We start from the raw sequence: 17,949 nt of genomic DNA on the forward strand, positions 1-17,949 counted from the left end.
TTGCAGCAGTGTGTCTCACAAGGCAGCACCATTCGTCTTAGTTATCCGTCAGCACTGACGGCTTGCAAATGGACGGAACTGGAATATCCCCTTACAGTGCACGGAGCGTCTTAGTGCTGTGATTCAAATTCCTATTTGAAATAATGTTTTTGTCTCTACACCATGAACCATCTCTGTCTTAACTCTACTTTGTCAATCACTACTATAAACCGTAGCTACGAACGTCTTCTAAAAGGAAAAACTGACTGACTGACTGATCTATCAATGCACAGCTCAAACTATTGGACAGATCGGGCGGAAATTTGCCATACAGATAGCCATTATAACATAGACATCCGCTAAGAAAGGATTTCTGAGAATTCAACCCCTAAGCATCAGCTAGTTTTAACTATATAAATCTATACCATACCGCCCATTATCGAGCCCAAAACTAGTATTAAACAACAATATAACTTCATAATCGCAATACAACCCCCGGAAACAGCCCCGATATCGTGTATCTTCATGCATTTTTCATTGACTTGGCAAAATCGATGGTCCATCTGAAACGTAGTGAAGTATTTTGAACCTTATGTTTCTAGCAGTAAGGGTTACAAAGAAACGATTAACTTTTGATATACATCGAGGGAGTTATTCGTTGAAATTGTTGGAAACTGTCGATATAGTTATATATGAGTTATATGGAATATTCGACTCAAATTTTCTTTATGGTTTTATATCAATCGAATAAAACTAGTTTTTCTCCTAATGGTCGTGTAAAAAATACGTATTTTGGGGAAACTTCGCGATTTTTTTTATCAAGCCAAATTGTGCCAATCGTGTTTTGGCTCTCGTAATTCAACAAAAAATATCTTGAATTTTTAGATTAGTTTAGATTAGATTTATTTATTTGCCTTCATGTACTTTAATTGATGGTGATTAATTAATTGGTTATTTATTTATTTGCTTTCATGTACATTAATTGATGGTGATAAATTAATTGGTGATTTTATACTTAATATTAAAAGATAAATAAACGAATTTGTAGTGTTTGAGGCCAAAACTTTATTCTTTGAACATCCGAAATGTGTCTCAACACCGCTTTTGCGCCGCATTTCGCCTTAACTGATTTGGATGATAGCTACAAAGATAACTTGCATCCCGGTGACCGATATGGGGTACTCTTTGTCCTTGAAATTCAGAGTTCACACGGGATTAATAAAAAGTAAACCCATACGAATGAAGTCACGGGTATCATCTAGTCCATAATGTCGATATGCCTGAATTTACAGATAAGTGATATTCCTTAATTAATGTCACTATTACATACATTATATTGGGCTGCGTCGAATTATGGCGGTGTGATAATAATTGTATTGTCTAGAATAGATAATAATAATAATAATATATCAGTGTATCGAATATATAAGTAGGTATAGGCAGGTAATTAGGTATTATTAGGCAAAATTAATATTTGACGTTGTACGGGAGCAGTGTAGGCTTCGACAGTACCAAAGAGAGAGACCGAGCAGTTGGATGTGCTCGGTAGCGCCAGCTGGGCGGCCGGTTGTGTCTTGAAACTTCTATATATAGTCCAGATTGCAGAAAACTCCGTTAGTGCGAGTATTTGTCGGCGGTACATTTGTTCGGGACTACGTCATGAAATGTTATCGATTGAATAGCGCCATCTAGTTGCAATTGTGGCAACCGCCACAACGTAATTAAAGTTTGTCTTAATAATATTATGAGTAATATGACGTACCACATAGACCATGTATGGGACTTCGCCTGTATGGATTTAGGTTTCTAAATATCCTGTGGGAACCCTTTGATTTTCTGTTCTAATCCGAACCAGTGGTAGATGCATCTGACGATTCAAAAATACTTGTAAAAGTTTATTTGAATAAAAAATATTTTTATTTATTTTGTTTATTTTTATGAGCTCATGTTTTGACTAGCTTATGCTCGTGAGTTTGTCCGCGTGGACTATACAAATCCAGTCCAGTAGTTTGAGCTGTGCGTTGATAGATCAGTCAGTCAATCACCATGTTTTGACTATAGCAGGGTAGCAGTAGTCCCACAGTAGTTCTCCGAAGCTATACAAAGCTTAATAGAGTTGAGACTTGTTATTATTGTGTGTAGTTGAGAGAATTCTAGTACCAGGATCGGTGTTTATTATGTGAATTTCAATTACTTTTCTAAATTAATGATGCCAAGACGTGAGTATGTTCACTAAAGAGGGTAGAAATAAAACTCTCCTACTCAAGTGAGGTCTAGGTAAGTAGATAGATAAGCAGACCTATTTATTAAGTACTACTTTTCTTAGTATTTATTTAGTGTCGATAGTTATTACATGGATCATGATTACTATAACGGGACCTTCCCACGGGATGTCGATTTTTAGTTTTTGAGCTTTATCTTGTTTTATTTCTGAGCTCATGTTTTGTCTATAGTAGGGCAGGATGTACAAGGCAGTTCCACAGTAGTTCTCTGAAGTTATACAAAGCTTAATAGAGTTGAGAGTTGTTGTTCTTGTGTGAACCATACAAAAAATTTTAGAACCAGGGTCGGTGTTTATTATGTGAATTTCAAATACTTTTCTAAATTAATGATGCCAAGACGTAAGTGTGTTCACTGAATAGTGTAGAATAGAACTAGACACCTAGCTACTTAAGCGAGTTCTAGGTAAGTAGCTACCTAAACCTGCATCAAATTAGTTTTTTTTTAATTACATTAGGTACCTACCTATTCAGTTTGAAATTTGAAGAAGGACAACAAAAGACGTGTTTGTCTCTATTTGTTCATGTTAGACATACCTACATAATTATAGGATTTTTGTATAATAATAATCTATAGGTACCTACTATCTTCTATACTACTAAATAAAATTGAAGTGTATGTCTGTAATTTCTAAATAAACTCACATGGTTATTTGAACTGTTGTTTCATTGTTTTTTTTTATTATACCTTCTGTTTCTGTTAATTTTTTTGTTACCTAGTTCTATTATTCTATTTTTATAAACATTTTTTTTAAATAATATGATTAGAATGAGATGTGTAAACAATTAATGAGAGAAATATTATTAATCAACTTCACAGCCATTCAAAAAAGTGCTTTGGGTGCCTCAACAATTATCACGACGTGTCCGTTTTGGTTTATATCAAGCGCCATCTATTCTATTTAGTACGAACTCTCACGAGAACCTGAAAGGAATGGTTTCAGTTTTGCTAAAGGCTTAAGTTGCAACGTAGTTTCAACTGTTCTCAACAGATGGCGCTACATATAATTTTCCATTAAAAAATTTCTAGCATTCATAAAAACAATGTTGAAAACCAAAATTATTTTATCTATACAACTCACCCCAAAGTTTTTGTACTTATGAGTGGTGTCTTCAAATTTAGGAATCCATTGAGTCTACTTAAGTTTTTCTCTCTCCCAGGCTCTGTGCTCGTTGAGTCTGCCCTGGAACAAGAAATAACTATATTTAATTTTGTTTTAAATACTTATAATACGGTAGGTATACTTACCTACTTACAAACTATGTCTATTCATCATCATCATGATCAACCCTTCGACGGCTCACTACAGAGCACGGGTCTCCTCTCAGAGTGAGAAGGGTCAAGTGAGTCTGATAATCCTCACTTGGCCATCTAGGTAAATGTATATAATATTAATAATTCAACAAAATAAAAGTGCAAAACTATCCTTTTAAAATTAGAGAATTTTTTTTTATAAAAAGTTATCAGAACTCTCTAAGTATGTAATACCTGGCAGTAAATCTTGTACATCGACCTTTAGAAAGAGCAAGCGGTTTTGTAGAGCGGCGTTGTCTCTATCGTTGAAACTGACAAAACGTTACATAGGTATGAGTGACACAAAGCTCTACAAAGTCGAAATCTCATTCTAAAGGTCGATGTACAATATTTTTCGCCGGTTGCAAACCTTATTACTCATTATCTTGGATTTATTGACATGAATATTAAAAATAACCAGTTAGGTACAAACAGCAGTCTCTACATTAGGTAGGTAAATAGAATAAAGAAAACATTAATTCTGTCTATAAGTTAACGTTCATGAATATCAAAGTGGCCAGCGCCAACAAATTACACGCAAGAACAACCGGACCTGACATCAATTACCCTAATTGTACTCCTACTCGGTAGTTACGGGTTCTACAAAGGATAAGAGTTAAGCTGCACACACATTATTGTATTGTGCTGTGTTGCAATGTTATATGCTGCGAAAATCGAACAATCACAGTAGGTAAGTATTGAGCGTCGTCAGCATCTCTACAACCATATGGCCCTAGCCAGGGGGGGTTTGGGGGGTTCAAACTCCCAATTTAGGTTTTTGAAAATTTCCTGTGATTATTGGGACTCTTTAATTTTCCGCGATAAAAATGTGACCTCTGTTCGTCTTATAGGTGCAATCTATTTTTGTACCTTTCGTTAAAATTAGTTTGATGGATTGGCTGTAAGATTTAATAGACTGACAGACAGACACACACTTTCGCATTTATAATAGGTATTGGTATAGATGTCTGACACCAATCGCTTTGTGTCGCGTCACAACACACCTCAACACAGTAATATTATGTTTGCGCCTTTACTTAAACAAGATTTCCGTAAGTTCAGTTTCTAGTGAAAACGTTAGACTGCCAGTGGTTTGTAAAAAAGCCTCGAGTTCTTACATCTAGTAGTTAAGAGTGAGCAACGTATTATTATAATCATCATCATCATGTTCAACCCATCGCCGGCTCACTACAGAGCACAGTGAGAAGGGTTTTGGCCATAGTCTACCACGCTGACCATCTGCGGATTGGTAAACTTCACACATGTTTGAGGACATTATGGAGAACTCTCATGCATGCAGGTTTCTTCACGATGTTTTCCTTCATCATTAAAGCAAGTGATTAAAACGCACACGATAACTCCGAAAAGTTAGAGGTGCGTACCCGGGATCGAACACCCGACCTCCGATTAGAAGGCGGACGTCCTAACCACTAGGCTATCACAGCTTTTTTATATATATTATTATTATAAATAATGATTAATGTAGTCGTTGTAAGTGTCTACGCAAGTGCTACGCCAAGCTACGAGAGCTACGTAAGTTAATCCTTTTGCTGAATATTATGAAAGTCTCTCCAAAATGTTTTCCTTCTAGTGATGAAAAATGTACTGAATAAAAGTTTTTATTGAAAACTCAGCAAAAACTTGACATAATAATATTTCTTCTACAAAATATAAGTTCAAAATTTATGTAAGTGCATTTTACTTTCGGTCTTCGGTTGGTACTACAAAAGGGTGAGTTTTTTGGTTGGCTCCTTCTCAGACCAAGGCGCATTTGGAACCCTCATAGATTAAGTTTTAATTAAACAAAAATAGTAATCATAACTAGCTGATGCCCGCGACTTCGTCCGCGTGGAATTAGCTTTTTTGAAAATCCCGTGCGAACTTTTTGATTTTTTGGGAATAAAAAATAGCCATTGGGGCTGATTCTCTTGTACACAATCTCTAAGCTAAACTAAATTAACAGGTCTAAATCTAGTGTTATCCTTTTCCGCAAGCAACATTATGAAAGAGATAGCACGTGTCATTTTAGTTTAGTTTAGAGATTGTGTACAACGGAATTAGCCACTATGTCACTCTCCAGGTCTTAAATAAAAACAACAATAAAAACAACATTTAATCGTGGTATGTACCCCTTTTATACATTAAAATATCTCCAGGTCTTTCACTATACCCATGCAAAAAATCACGTCAATCCGTTGCACCTTTGCGACGTGATTGAAGGACAAACCAACAAACTAATAAACCAACAAACAAACACACTTTCGCATTTATAATACTGACACTGAGGTACTGATAACAAACAAAATGAAAAATTTTGAAAAGTCTGTTCGAAATTCAATTTTCCTCTCCAATAAAATGTGAGCGCATTTTATATTTGGCTGCACTAACGTGGTTGTACGCTTTTAATACTATTGGTAGGTACTTACTAGACTACTAGTATTATGGTCAAGATAATTCAATTCCATTCCTCAGAGACAACAATGCGTCTAGCTAGGCATGTAATTCACCTACATTCCTAGCATTTGTATAACGAACAGGCAATAGAATAGGTAAGGTCTTTACTGACGTCCAAAGTAGGTTTATGCTTTAGTTAATACTGAAAAGTTGTGATAACCTAGTGGTTTTGTTCTTTGATCTCCTGTCCGAGATTCGATTCCGGGCGGGCACGCAAGTTTAACTTTTCAGAGTTTTGTCCGTTTTACGCAATAGGGTCATGGATTGTAGTAATAAAAATTTTGTATAGCGGTATACAAAAAAATTACTTAATTTTATTACTAGAGACCTTGGTCTCTAGTAATAAAATTAAGTAATTTATTATATTAAGTAAGTAAGTAATTTAGGATGGCTTCCAATATTTTAATAGGGTCTTGACCCTATTAAAATATTGGAAGCCATCCATAACGTTTTCAAAGGTGTGTGAATTCTATCAATCTGCACTTGGCCACCGTGGTAGACTATAGCAAAAACCCTTCTCATTCTGAAAAGAGACCCGTGCTACAATACAAATCTACTATTCATGGTTTAAATTAAAATTGAGTCCATTGTTAAACAGCTTAATTTCCGTAAAGGCTTTTTTTTATTTATTCAGATACAAGTTAGCTCTTGATTGGAATCTCACCTGGAGGTAAGTGATGATGCAGTCTAAGATTGTAACGGGCTAGCCCGGAAGGGGTATGGCAGTATTTATTAAACTCATGCTTCTTTTGGTTTCTACACTTTATCGTACTGGAACGTTAAATCGCTTGGCGGTACGGCTTTTCTGGAATGGTGGTAACTAGCCACGGCCAAAGTCTCCCACCAGACTTTAGAGAGAGAGATTTAGAAATTATGAAATTCCAAACCCCTGCTAGGAATCGAACCCGGGACCTCCCACTAATAAGACCACAGTTACCACTGCGCCAGGGAAGTCGTCATTACGTACTGAGCAATTTAGAGTAAAATATTATCAGCTGGCAAAAACTAAAGAAAGGCAAAATCTACGAACTAGCTGCTGTATGTACGTTAGTACCTACCTTCATAACAAGAAGTTTATTTCTGAGCCCCGTCACTACCAGATGTTGCGCTTAGCTCCAATATTAACGCGCGACAAATACAGGGTGTAACCAGAACGCTAGCAAAAACTCAATAACCATTTGCCTCGTTTTGTACTTTTAGTGATTTAGAATTTTTCAAACCCGCAATGTATAGCGTGAAAAACTCAGGTCAATGCCCCACCTACGACGCGGCATTGCAATTTATAGTAAACTTATACAAAATTATTGGATTTTTAAATAGTTTTTTTTTGCATTTTTTTGTGTTATCATATCATCCCTAATTTTTAAAATCGATAGAAATAAAAACAATTTTGACGATGTAAATAATGCTATATCGCGGGTCACTCATTGGTTTACTGTCAACAATTTACTTTTAAATGCAAAGAAAACCAAGTGTGTTATATTTTCTCTGCCCAATACAAAGGCGACCAAGGACATTAACTTAATGATAAATAATGATAAGTTAAAAGTGGAGGAGACCACCGTGTTCCTGGGAATCACGTTAGATGCAAAGCTTCAATGGAACGCCCATATATCAACACTTGCTGGTAAACTCAGCTCTGCTGCTTATGCTGTTAGAAAGATTCGACTTAACTGACGTGGAAACTGCAAAAATTGTGTATTTTGCCTATTTCCATAGTATTATGTCTTACGGAGTCTTGCTGTGGGGTAAAGCGGCAGATATTGGGAAAATATTCGTATTACAAAAAAGGGCAATACGTGCAATTTATAATTTAAAACCGCGCGATTCCCTACGAGAGATATTTAAGGAAATAGGTATTCTTACAGTAGCTTCCCAATATATTTACAATAATATAATTTTTGTACGACAAAACATTCACAGTTACAAAAAAATCAGTGATCTCCATGATAGGCAAACTAGAAACAAAAATAAGCTAGCTACTCCTGCGCTCCGCCTCTGGAAGGTGCGAAAGTCATTTGTGGGAATGAGTGTAATATTTTATAATAAAATTCCACAAGCAATTTTAGACTTGCCTTTACACAAGTTTAAAAAATGTGTTAAAAGTATGCTCCTAAAAAAAGCATATTATACAGTCGCAGACTATGTAAACGATAAAAAAGCTTGGATTTGACTCGCTCCAGCAATGCACGGGGCTGCAATGGCTTGTATAGTACGGTATAATAACATTGTAAATTGAAAAATTAAAAAGAGCAACCGCCGAGTTTCTTGCTGGTTCTTCTCGGTAGGAACGGCATTCCGAACCAGTGGTAAATTAAACCTGACTATTCATAAGCACTTTTAAAAAGTTTACATGAATAAAAAAGCATTCTATTCTATTCTATTCTATTCAGTTATCACCTGTCTTCGTTTTTGTTAGCGTTGTGGTTACACTCTGTATGTAGGTATAAAGCAAGCCGGGTTTCAGATATACTTATCACTTTATGGAGAGAGAATATTTGCGACTTTGTATAATGCCAGCCTTGCATGACAGTCCAGAATTAAATTCTCGGTTAATTCAGTTAGGGAAACTTTTGAGCAAAGTTTTCAATTGAGTTTGGTTAATTTGCCACTGAAGATGTCAACATTTTACTCTGTTACGATTTGCACCCGTCAATATTAATGCTGGAATTCACATTCATAATGAGGGCTTCTTTAGAGGACGATTAAGACGACATGTGTCATTCACAACCTTAATGCATTGAATAAAGGTTGAAATTATGACAACTGAGTCCTAAGAGAAGTTTTTGTGTAAAAAAAAAGCGATACTTACTACCAAATTTGTTTGATTAACTTGTCAAATTACAACGTTTTTCGTCCATACTAAGCTTGAAAATTCTTACTAGAGCCTTTCGGCCCTGAAACACGCTATGCATCATTACTTAACGCAAGCGCAAAAACGGTCTTTATCGCTCCAAAAATCTGTTTATTTTTGTTCCATTCAATCTCACCCAGCTTTATGCAAATGCAAACAATTCATCAAGGACAGTAAACAAATTAAGAGGATTTATGTTGGCGCTGAAAAAAGCCCAATTAAGGGGTATTTTGCCCAGATGCAGCTCGTGCAGTAAAAAGAAAACCGAAACCATTGACTCCAAAGTCCAAATTGGGAGTATCTAAATCTAAATCTAAATCAGCCTGTGCTGTCCCACGTCTGGGCAAAGGCCTCCCTCCGATCCTTCCATAATTTTCTATTTCGTGCCTCTTCAGGGAGAAATTGGGAGAAGTATACTTAAATAATGTTGGGATTTGTATTATTGTTTTAGGAGTCCTTATGGCTCAGGATTGCAACGTACATACATTAGGTAGGTATACTGGTATTGATTCTGAACGCAACTAAAATTTAGAGTATATTTCAGAATCAGTAGGTACCATTAGTACCAATAGTTCTTACCAATGTAGTAAGAAAAGGATAGACAAATCTAATTTAATTTAGAGATGTCAAACCTCGTGACTTTAGCTACAGTGCACTAAAAATTAGAAAATATTAAAAAGAAAAAGGTGCAGATACTCCAAATTTAGTTGAGCTCGGGAGTAAGGACAGTATTGGATAATAACTGACGAAATTAAAAAGTTTAGAAAATATAAATGTTCTTGCATGTCTAAGGTCAAATTTTATCAGTATGAAGTAAAGCGGTGACATCTCTAAAATATTTTACCCAAGGACTTTTCTTTATCTACAGCAAGTGGGCCTAGATAGTAGGTAGGTAAATAACCTGATTTCTTCAGTCTACAGTAGAAACTGATTTCTGCTACTATTTAACTAACCTCATCATCATCATCATCACCATCATCATGAGCCGATAGACATCCATTGCTGGACATAGTCTCTTGTAGGAAGATCCACACGCTAGTCTTGTGACGACGGCTAAATCCAGTGGTTCCTTGCGACTCCTTTGATTTGTCTGTCCACTTCCAACGTTGCGCTTTCCGGTGCAAGGTTGCCATTCCAGCACCTTAGTAGTTGGTACCCCTAGTCCCCAGCGGCCCTACTGTTCCCGGGTCTGGCAACGGTAACGGCGGAGCAACGGGAGCGAATAATTTACGGCAGAGATTCTGCTCTCAACCCAGACGACTGGTTGCCCTGTTATCTTACAGAGTGTAAGATTTTTAATGTTAGGCCGCATCGCTGTGCCTCTACGTCTTTGCGGAGTGAAACTTTACAGGTACAGAAGGTTTACGGAGTGAACCTTATGTACCTGTAAAGTACTGTTAAGTATTCTGTGTATTAACCTAGGTACGCTTCATTCAACATTCCATTTTATCAACGGCATTAAAATTTACATAAAGTTTACTACTTGACCTTTTTCAGGGGCTTGAATAACGGTTCCCCTGAGGACCCGAGGGGAAAAGTTATAAAAACCGAAACGCACTTGACGTGACAAGGCCGTGGGGTGGGAGACAAATTATGTACGCTACAATAAAGTAATAAATACATACATATTGATTGTGTATGAACTATTTGTATGAGATATGATGAATAACTGTGTGTACTGTGTACTTATGTCAGTTCTGGTACGCATTGCTGCGATTTCATTAGCATGGATTTTCTGTTTTTTGGAGAAACATCGTAAAAAATTTAGCGTAGGATCTACGAGTATCATCTAGAACACCATGATTTATTTTTTTACCGATTTCCAATACGGAGAAGGTAACTTCTTAGAAGGAGGATGCTCTCAATTTGACCCCATTTTTATGTAAAGCTATAGTGCTAAGAGTAGGTGTACGACAATAGTTTAATGTATTGGGTTTGAACCATTAACCTTTTGGATTTCAGTCCGCTCTTTTAACTGTTGAGCTAATGAGGCTCCGAGGCTGGAAAATTGAGGATTGAACCCGGGATCCTCTTATTTCTAAATAATGATAAATACCAGTTGCTTCAAATAGAACATTAAGTAACTTCCAACAATAAAACTCTAATAAAAAGAGGCATTCAAAACTCATTTTCACCTAAAATTGTCCCAAATCGCCAATTCATATAACTTATCTCATTACGCGGTGACAAAGTGTCTGTCGCCAAGTAAAATCATAATATTTTAACGCCTTTAACCAAGAAAACCAAGTACAAGTAAATGGACCTTGTGTGCGGGGGGTAAAGTTCAAGTTCATGTGATAAAAGATTTTTGTAAGTTACAGGGTTACAAGATACGAGTGGGTCCTAACTACTATTAGAACATGCACGACGTAGAGTAGATATTATTATACTTCTGCACATAATCCTGCTAATTCTGTGTACCTAGACAATTCCTAAACAAAAATACTTAATAGGTCTAAATATTATATTGATATTTATCTCATAATGCGGAAAGGGATAGCACTAAATTAAGACCTGTTACCTAGTTTATAAGTCGTGTTCAACAGAATTAATACCACACTATGTAATTAACATCTTGCAAATTTTTAAAATTAAAATTCACTTGACAAACATGCAAGATGCTTATTTTTAGGTCAATGGTAATTTTATTTAAATTATGAGTAGGTAGATGAAGCAAAATATCATTCTTATTTTACAGTCCCTCCGAAATTCAAACAAACCGTAAAGGGTAGATTTTTACAAATCTGAAATATAGCATCGATGGAAACAGCCGATATAAATCGTCTTATATACCGGCCTTAAGCTAGGCATTTGATATAGGTTCGACAGTTTGAATTACTTTCCTATTCAGCTGAGAAAGAAATACTATCGGGTAACTTTGAAATGGGCAGAGAATTGGTTAAAGCGGGAGTTAAATACACACCACAAAGTAAGGGCAACGAAGACCGAACTTGTAGAATAGAATAGAATAGAATAGAATGTTTTTTTATTCATGTAAACTTTTTACAAGTGCTTATGAATAGTCAGGTAGTTTTAATTTACCACTGGTTCGGAATGCCGTTCCTACCGAGAAGAACCAGCAAGAAACTCGGCGGTTGCTCTTTTTAATTTTTCAATTTTTCAATTAGGAAAAATGTAGGAAAGTCCATGATAATAATTTATTATAGTTGCATTATTTACTCAATATATACATTGTATATACCTACCTATGATCACTATAAGTATGCTAAAGTAAATGCGAAAGTATGTTTTACACCCGGCTTTACTCACGTATTTAGTCGACGCTAGCTCGACTAGTTTTGTCGAGATATTATATATGATGGAAATCACTCACGATAGTTTAAACGCTAGAAAGTATGTTTGTTTGTTGGTTTGCTCTTCAATCACGCCGCAACAGAGCTGATTGACGCACGGATCGACGTGATTTTTCGCATGAGTTAACGACCTGAAAAGTGACGTGGGAAATTTTCCCGCTGAAAATTAAAAAATCACCCCCGGTGGATTTTTAAAACATATTAAATGCACGTGAACATCGATCGTATGGTTACGAGTGTATAATAATTGGTAGGTATGTTTACTTTTATTACCAAGATAAAGTATAAGAAAATAGCAAAATATAGTAATTAGATAAGGCTAGCTAAAAAAAAATGTGAAATAAAATTTTACAATTTGAAAATATAAAAAAAAAATAGGAAAAGAAAATAGCAGTTATTGATTTCTAAGTAATTTGATACCTATGTAGTGTATGTATGTAGGTACTTTCGTATGAGTTTCGAATACTTAACTATTGTAAGTGAACTTCGCATAAAACAAACACGAGCAATAAAAGTTGACAAAATAATTCCAGTCCCGAAACAACAATATGAAACATAAAAACTTGCGATCCGATATGATCCAATACTTAAAGCACCTATATGGTGGCTCAATCTGTCTATAGAGTATAGAGTATAGACACCATCGCAAACTTGTGACATACAAAGAAATCTACTAAAATTTTGGGTCTCCTCGTAGGTCTAGGGACATGCACACTGACAGAAAAACAATGTGGTGCTATTAGTCGCGCTAATTACTAATACGCGTGACCGCCATTTCAGTGACGGCAGCACTATACTGAAGTTTCGAGCTGATGGTATATTTTAATTTCGGCTGACGTCAGAATGACGTCATTTCGATGTTAATGAGACATGGTTCCAGCGCAATATCAATTTGCGGGACTTATATGACATATTACCATATCGATCGTAACGCCGGAATTCCACCGATGATGCAATTCCGTAGAATAATGGACAAATTAGGAATGCTTGCATTACAATATGAATCGCAATTCTGACATGGAAAATAGAGGACAGTCCCGTTCAACATCACTTCGATTGAAAATTATAAATTTGATATTGTATTTCAATTAAATAATAGTTTTGTTAAATTAAATTTGTCAACTAAAATCTAAAAAAAAAATTAGATTTAAGTTTATTAATAGTTTATTTGTTAACCATTGATAATAAAATATAATTATAAATTCAAAAAAAAAATTAAACTATTAAATAATTATTTGTGTAACTTTTTGGAAATTAATTATTTATTTTTCAGAAAGTCTAAATTTAAAAATTATAACAACGCATCAATAACGCACACATACTTAGATAAATTTTTGCATATTAGAAATTGATCACTTGATCAATTTGCCCAGCAGAAACTCTTGCGATACCTAAGGTTAATCCCGGTCTATATAACGATCGCATCGGTCTGCGGATCTAATACGTCAAGTCACTAAATTATGGACCAACTTTCTATGATCCCAAAAACAACTGTAATAATATTTTATGCTTGTGACATTGTAACTTAGAGGGTAAATCATTCACAATGGGTACAACGAGAAAGCATTGATTTTATCCAATTTTCCTTTCTATGTTTAACGTAATAATATTTTTCACTATTCTGAAAAAAACCAGTGCTGCCTACTATACTGGATTATAACAATAGTTGTGCGGAATTTTTATTCGCGGGTTTAGATTTATAGTTTTGAATAAGGCTGGGTACACAATGGGGCCGATTCTCTTGTACACAATCTCTAAACTAAACTAAATTAGAAGGTCTAAATCTAGTGCTATCCTTTTCCGCAAGCAACATTATGATAGGGATAGCAATAGATTTAGACGTGCCATTTTAGTTTAGTTTAGAGATTGTGTACAACGGAATTAGCCACATTGGCTACTTTTGCTTGAGCTTATAGAAATTAGGAACTTTAAAATATGGAATAGTAATAAAGAAACTAAAGAATTTATTTCAGACAATAGACACCCATAAATTAGGTGGGTACACAAAAGACGAAGTAAAAGAGCACTAAATAAAAATATAAACAGCACGTCAACGAACCCGAGGACTACGCTGTGAGCGGTGGGCCGCCCCTTGTCCATCATACGCAGGTCCTCCCGAGGACTTTGTTCTTCGTTCGTACACAGTGTGTGGTGTAGTTTACTTGCGAGCCGTATTTGAATATTTATTATACTCTCTTGAAACAGTCTCCGAAATCTGCACGATTAGAAGAAAAGCATGGAATAGGATCTTATAACTATTCTTATATTAAAGATAGAAGTTCTTACGGTAAACAAAATACAATTTCGTGTTCACACATTTTCACTTCATATTATGAATGAGGCCCGATAAAAGTCAGTAATGAAAGAGAAGTGAACCATCTGATATCCGCCTTGGGAATAAATCGCAGTTAATAATAAATAATTCTCATACGTTTATCATAGAGATAGAAAAATCTGGTCTATTTCCAACATTACGTTCTTTATAACGTTCGTGCTTACAATAGTAATGGCTTCAGGACTTTTCCTATAAGCCGGAAGTATGAAAAGTGGTATGTGTTTATATACCACAAAAGGAGGTACCTATAGCAATATTATAACATTTGAGGGAAGTGTATAAGAGTATAAACCATAATATAGATCAGAAAAGCTACCCTAGAATTATATGGTACGGTATACAATATACATAGGTATTACATGTAAAAACCACAAAAAGAGAGGAAATTCGTATTGCGTGCAGGTAATATATTTAACTTTAATTTATCTAATCACAATTAGTTTTCTAATCAATATTTAAGAATTACCAAATAAATCGATAGAGGTTGGGGTTCTATGAACTTATTTCATATTTTATTCACCCTAAAACAGTCAGGTGTATGCCCTACTCAGAAACGTGTGTCCACCTATCGGGGTAGATACCCCGATTAGAAAATAACATATTACCGACTGTAGGGGATATATGGACATACTTTGAACAACAAATGCGTCAAAAATGGCATGTCTATAGTGCAATGGTATCCCCAACGCTAAGCTGGCAACACAGGCAGCGGCCATTTGCCTCTTCCACCGCGCCTTGCAAGAAAAAAAACACACCTGTCAAACACCTCCGTAACATACATATTTATTTTGCAACACAAATTGCAACAATCACTCTCCAGGTCTTTAACTAAGTATACTTAATTACGCAAAAAATCGCGTCAATCCGTTGTTCCGTTGCGACATAAAAAATAGCTTTAGTTTCCTTTCATAGTATACATGCATATCCTAAATTTTTAAAACTTACGTAACTGTTATCTTATTTTACTAATAATTAATATCTAATAAAAAGTTCTTAAATACTACCTAAGCGTTGTTGAAAGGACTGACTTTAGCGATGAAAGCCTCCTCCAACCTTTTCCATTATTCTCTGTTTTTTGCGACTCTACGACGTTATTGAAGTACAAATCAACAATCTAACTTTTCGTATTTATAATATTATGGGTAGTGATAATTTCGTCTCGAACAGACGGTTTGGCCATTACGAGTATATAAATCGCAGTAGCGAAGCATACAGCGCGAGAATATCAACTACGAGTGTTTTGGGTCAATGTTAGATGTTTTATTTAGCCTCCCTCTATAGAAATAGCTTTGCATGTTTTATACGCCAGCACTGAGACTAATCAAAAGAAAAATGCTAGTATTGCGGTGCTTCGTAAGGTCGTACACTGTAAAGTGATATGACAGTATTTGAAGAGGTCTGGGAAAAAAGAGCTTTCGTTACATTTTTTTTTCGAATAGTGTGTGTTGCCAGTGATAACATATGGATCCGAGACATGGTCGCTAACTATGGGCCTCATAAGAAATCTCAGAGTCACTCAGTGGGCGATGGAGAGAGCTATGATTGGAGTTTCTCTACGCGATCAAATGAGGAGATCCTTATGAGAACTAGAGTAACCGACATAGCTCAACGGGTTGCGAAGCTGAAATGGCAATGGGCAGGGCAGATAGTTCGTAAAACCGATAGACTTTGGGGTCCCAAGGTGCTGGATTGGCAACCTCGCACCGGAAGACGCAGTGTTGGAAGACCCCCCACTAGGTGGACGGACGACATCAGACGAGTCGCAGGGAGCCACTGGATTCAGGCAGAACAGAACATTAACATTCAGATTCATTGAGATATCCAGTTTTTAAAATACTAGATAATGGATAAATTATTTTTACAAGGATGGATCAACAAATTCCTGAAAGGGCAGCAACGGATAGGCGGTTCCTCTGGTGCTGCCAATGTCCATGGGCCTGCTCATGTGCTCGCTATTTTTATTTATTTTTAACACCCTCCTGACCGGAGTTTGATCAGGCGCAACCCACTATTTTTTTTTAACTTAACCCGGGACCTTATAAAACGCAGCTGACATAGTTATTGTTATATAATAAGCTAAATAGCCTAACTTAGGCCAAAGACGCTAAACCATCATATCAAAACAATAATACATTTACTTACAACAGACGCGCTAAAAACCTATTAATCTTACAATGGGCTACTTGACTCATATCTAATTTCGTCCAATAAATCATTATTTATTATAGTATTTTGCTTAAGACAACGAAATATATCAATAACAATTATTAAAAACGCAGGATGGATATATAAATCCAATTTTAAAAAATACAGTTTTTATTTTTATTTGAAACGCAGAAAACGCTGTCAGCCATGATGTGACGTCATTAAATATGTAAACAAAGAAATGTCATCCCTATGTCACGCGGGGACTAACGTAGTATCCATATTTATAAAATTTAGAGTCCTGACTAACTTATATATCAACGCACAGCCTAAACATCTAAACAGCTGGTCCTAGATACATGAAATTTGGTGGGTGTGTTCTTTGTAGGTAAAGAGAAGGTATCCACTAGGAAAGGATTTTTTGAAATTCCACCCCTGAGTGGGTTAAATGGAGGTTTGAAATTTATGAAGTCCACGCGGGCGAAGTCACGAGCATAAGCTAGTTTTTATATATTTCTAAAAACTCAAACTCATAGTAAACGTAAAAATATCGTTTTCTCTTTATAAATTGAATAAGTTATTACAACAAAGTGATCTTTGCAAAACTAAATTTGGGTTGAAGTCGTTAGTCATATAGGATCCCTTTAAGCAAGTCTTCGCGTGTTACGTATATTTATTTCACTGGGCACTCTAATCCACAACTTTCCTGTGGTCTTTATCGATGCGTTTTTTACATTCTCGGATGATACAATAACGAAAATTACTATATTTTTCATGTACACTAGTATAGAAGTCATGTTTATTAAACTTTGGGAGGTTATGCTGTTGTTTACAAATGCATGACGTCAGAGCACAGATAATCTATCGGCCAAACATGGCCGACAGTGTTTTCACCTGTCTAAGAAAAATATATTTTTAAATGAAAGTTTTACGGTTTTTAGGGCGCAAAAAAATATAGTGTTAATTTTTTTGATATAATAGCACAAATATTAACCATTTAAGACCAACTTTAAAAAAGTGTCAAGTAGCCTATTGCGGTGACAAGACATGTGCTGTAGCTGTCAATATTCATACTTCCATACTCCAAAGTCCAAAATAATATTATAAATGCGAAAGTGTGTCTGTCTATCTGTCTGCTAGCTTTTCACGGCCCAACAGTTTATCCGATTTCGATGAAATTTAGAAGAGAGTTAGCTTACATTTCGGGGAAGGACATACTATTTATCCCGGAAAATTAAAGAGTTTCCACGGGATTTTCAAAAACCTAAATCCACGCGGACGAAGTCGCGGGCATC

General features: G+C 35.7%; 1 protein-coding gene and 1 long non-coding RNA gene across 4 annotated transcripts in view; both read right to left on the reverse strand.

Moving 5' to 3' along the window:
- The window catches only part of LOC138402802 (uncharacterized), a 498,790-nt gene that overhangs the window by 338,291 nt on the left and 142,550 nt on the right, over window positions 1-17,949 (reverse strand). The gene's annotated exons all lie outside the window — the stretch shown is intronic.
- The window catches only part of Syt7 (Synaptotagmin 7), a 429,808-nt gene that overhangs the window by 273,156 nt on the left and 138,703 nt on the right, over window positions 1-17,949 (reverse strand). For all 3 annotated transcript variants that reach the window (XM_069501018.1, XM_069501017.1, XM_034971820.2), the window contains one exon: window positions 3,341-3,442. In XM_069501018.1, the coding sequence (XP_069357119.1) occupies window positions 3,341-3,442 (102 nt within the window). The remainder of the gene's footprint in view (window positions 1-3,340; window positions 3,443-17,949) is intronic.

This window comes from Maniola hyperantus, chromosome 9, assembly GCF_902806685.2.
Source record: "Maniola hyperantus chromosome 9, iAphHyp1.2, whole genome shotgun sequence".
Classification (NCBI taxonomy): domain Eukaryota; kingdom Metazoa; phylum Arthropoda; class Insecta; order Lepidoptera; family Nymphalidae; genus Maniola; species Maniola hyperantus.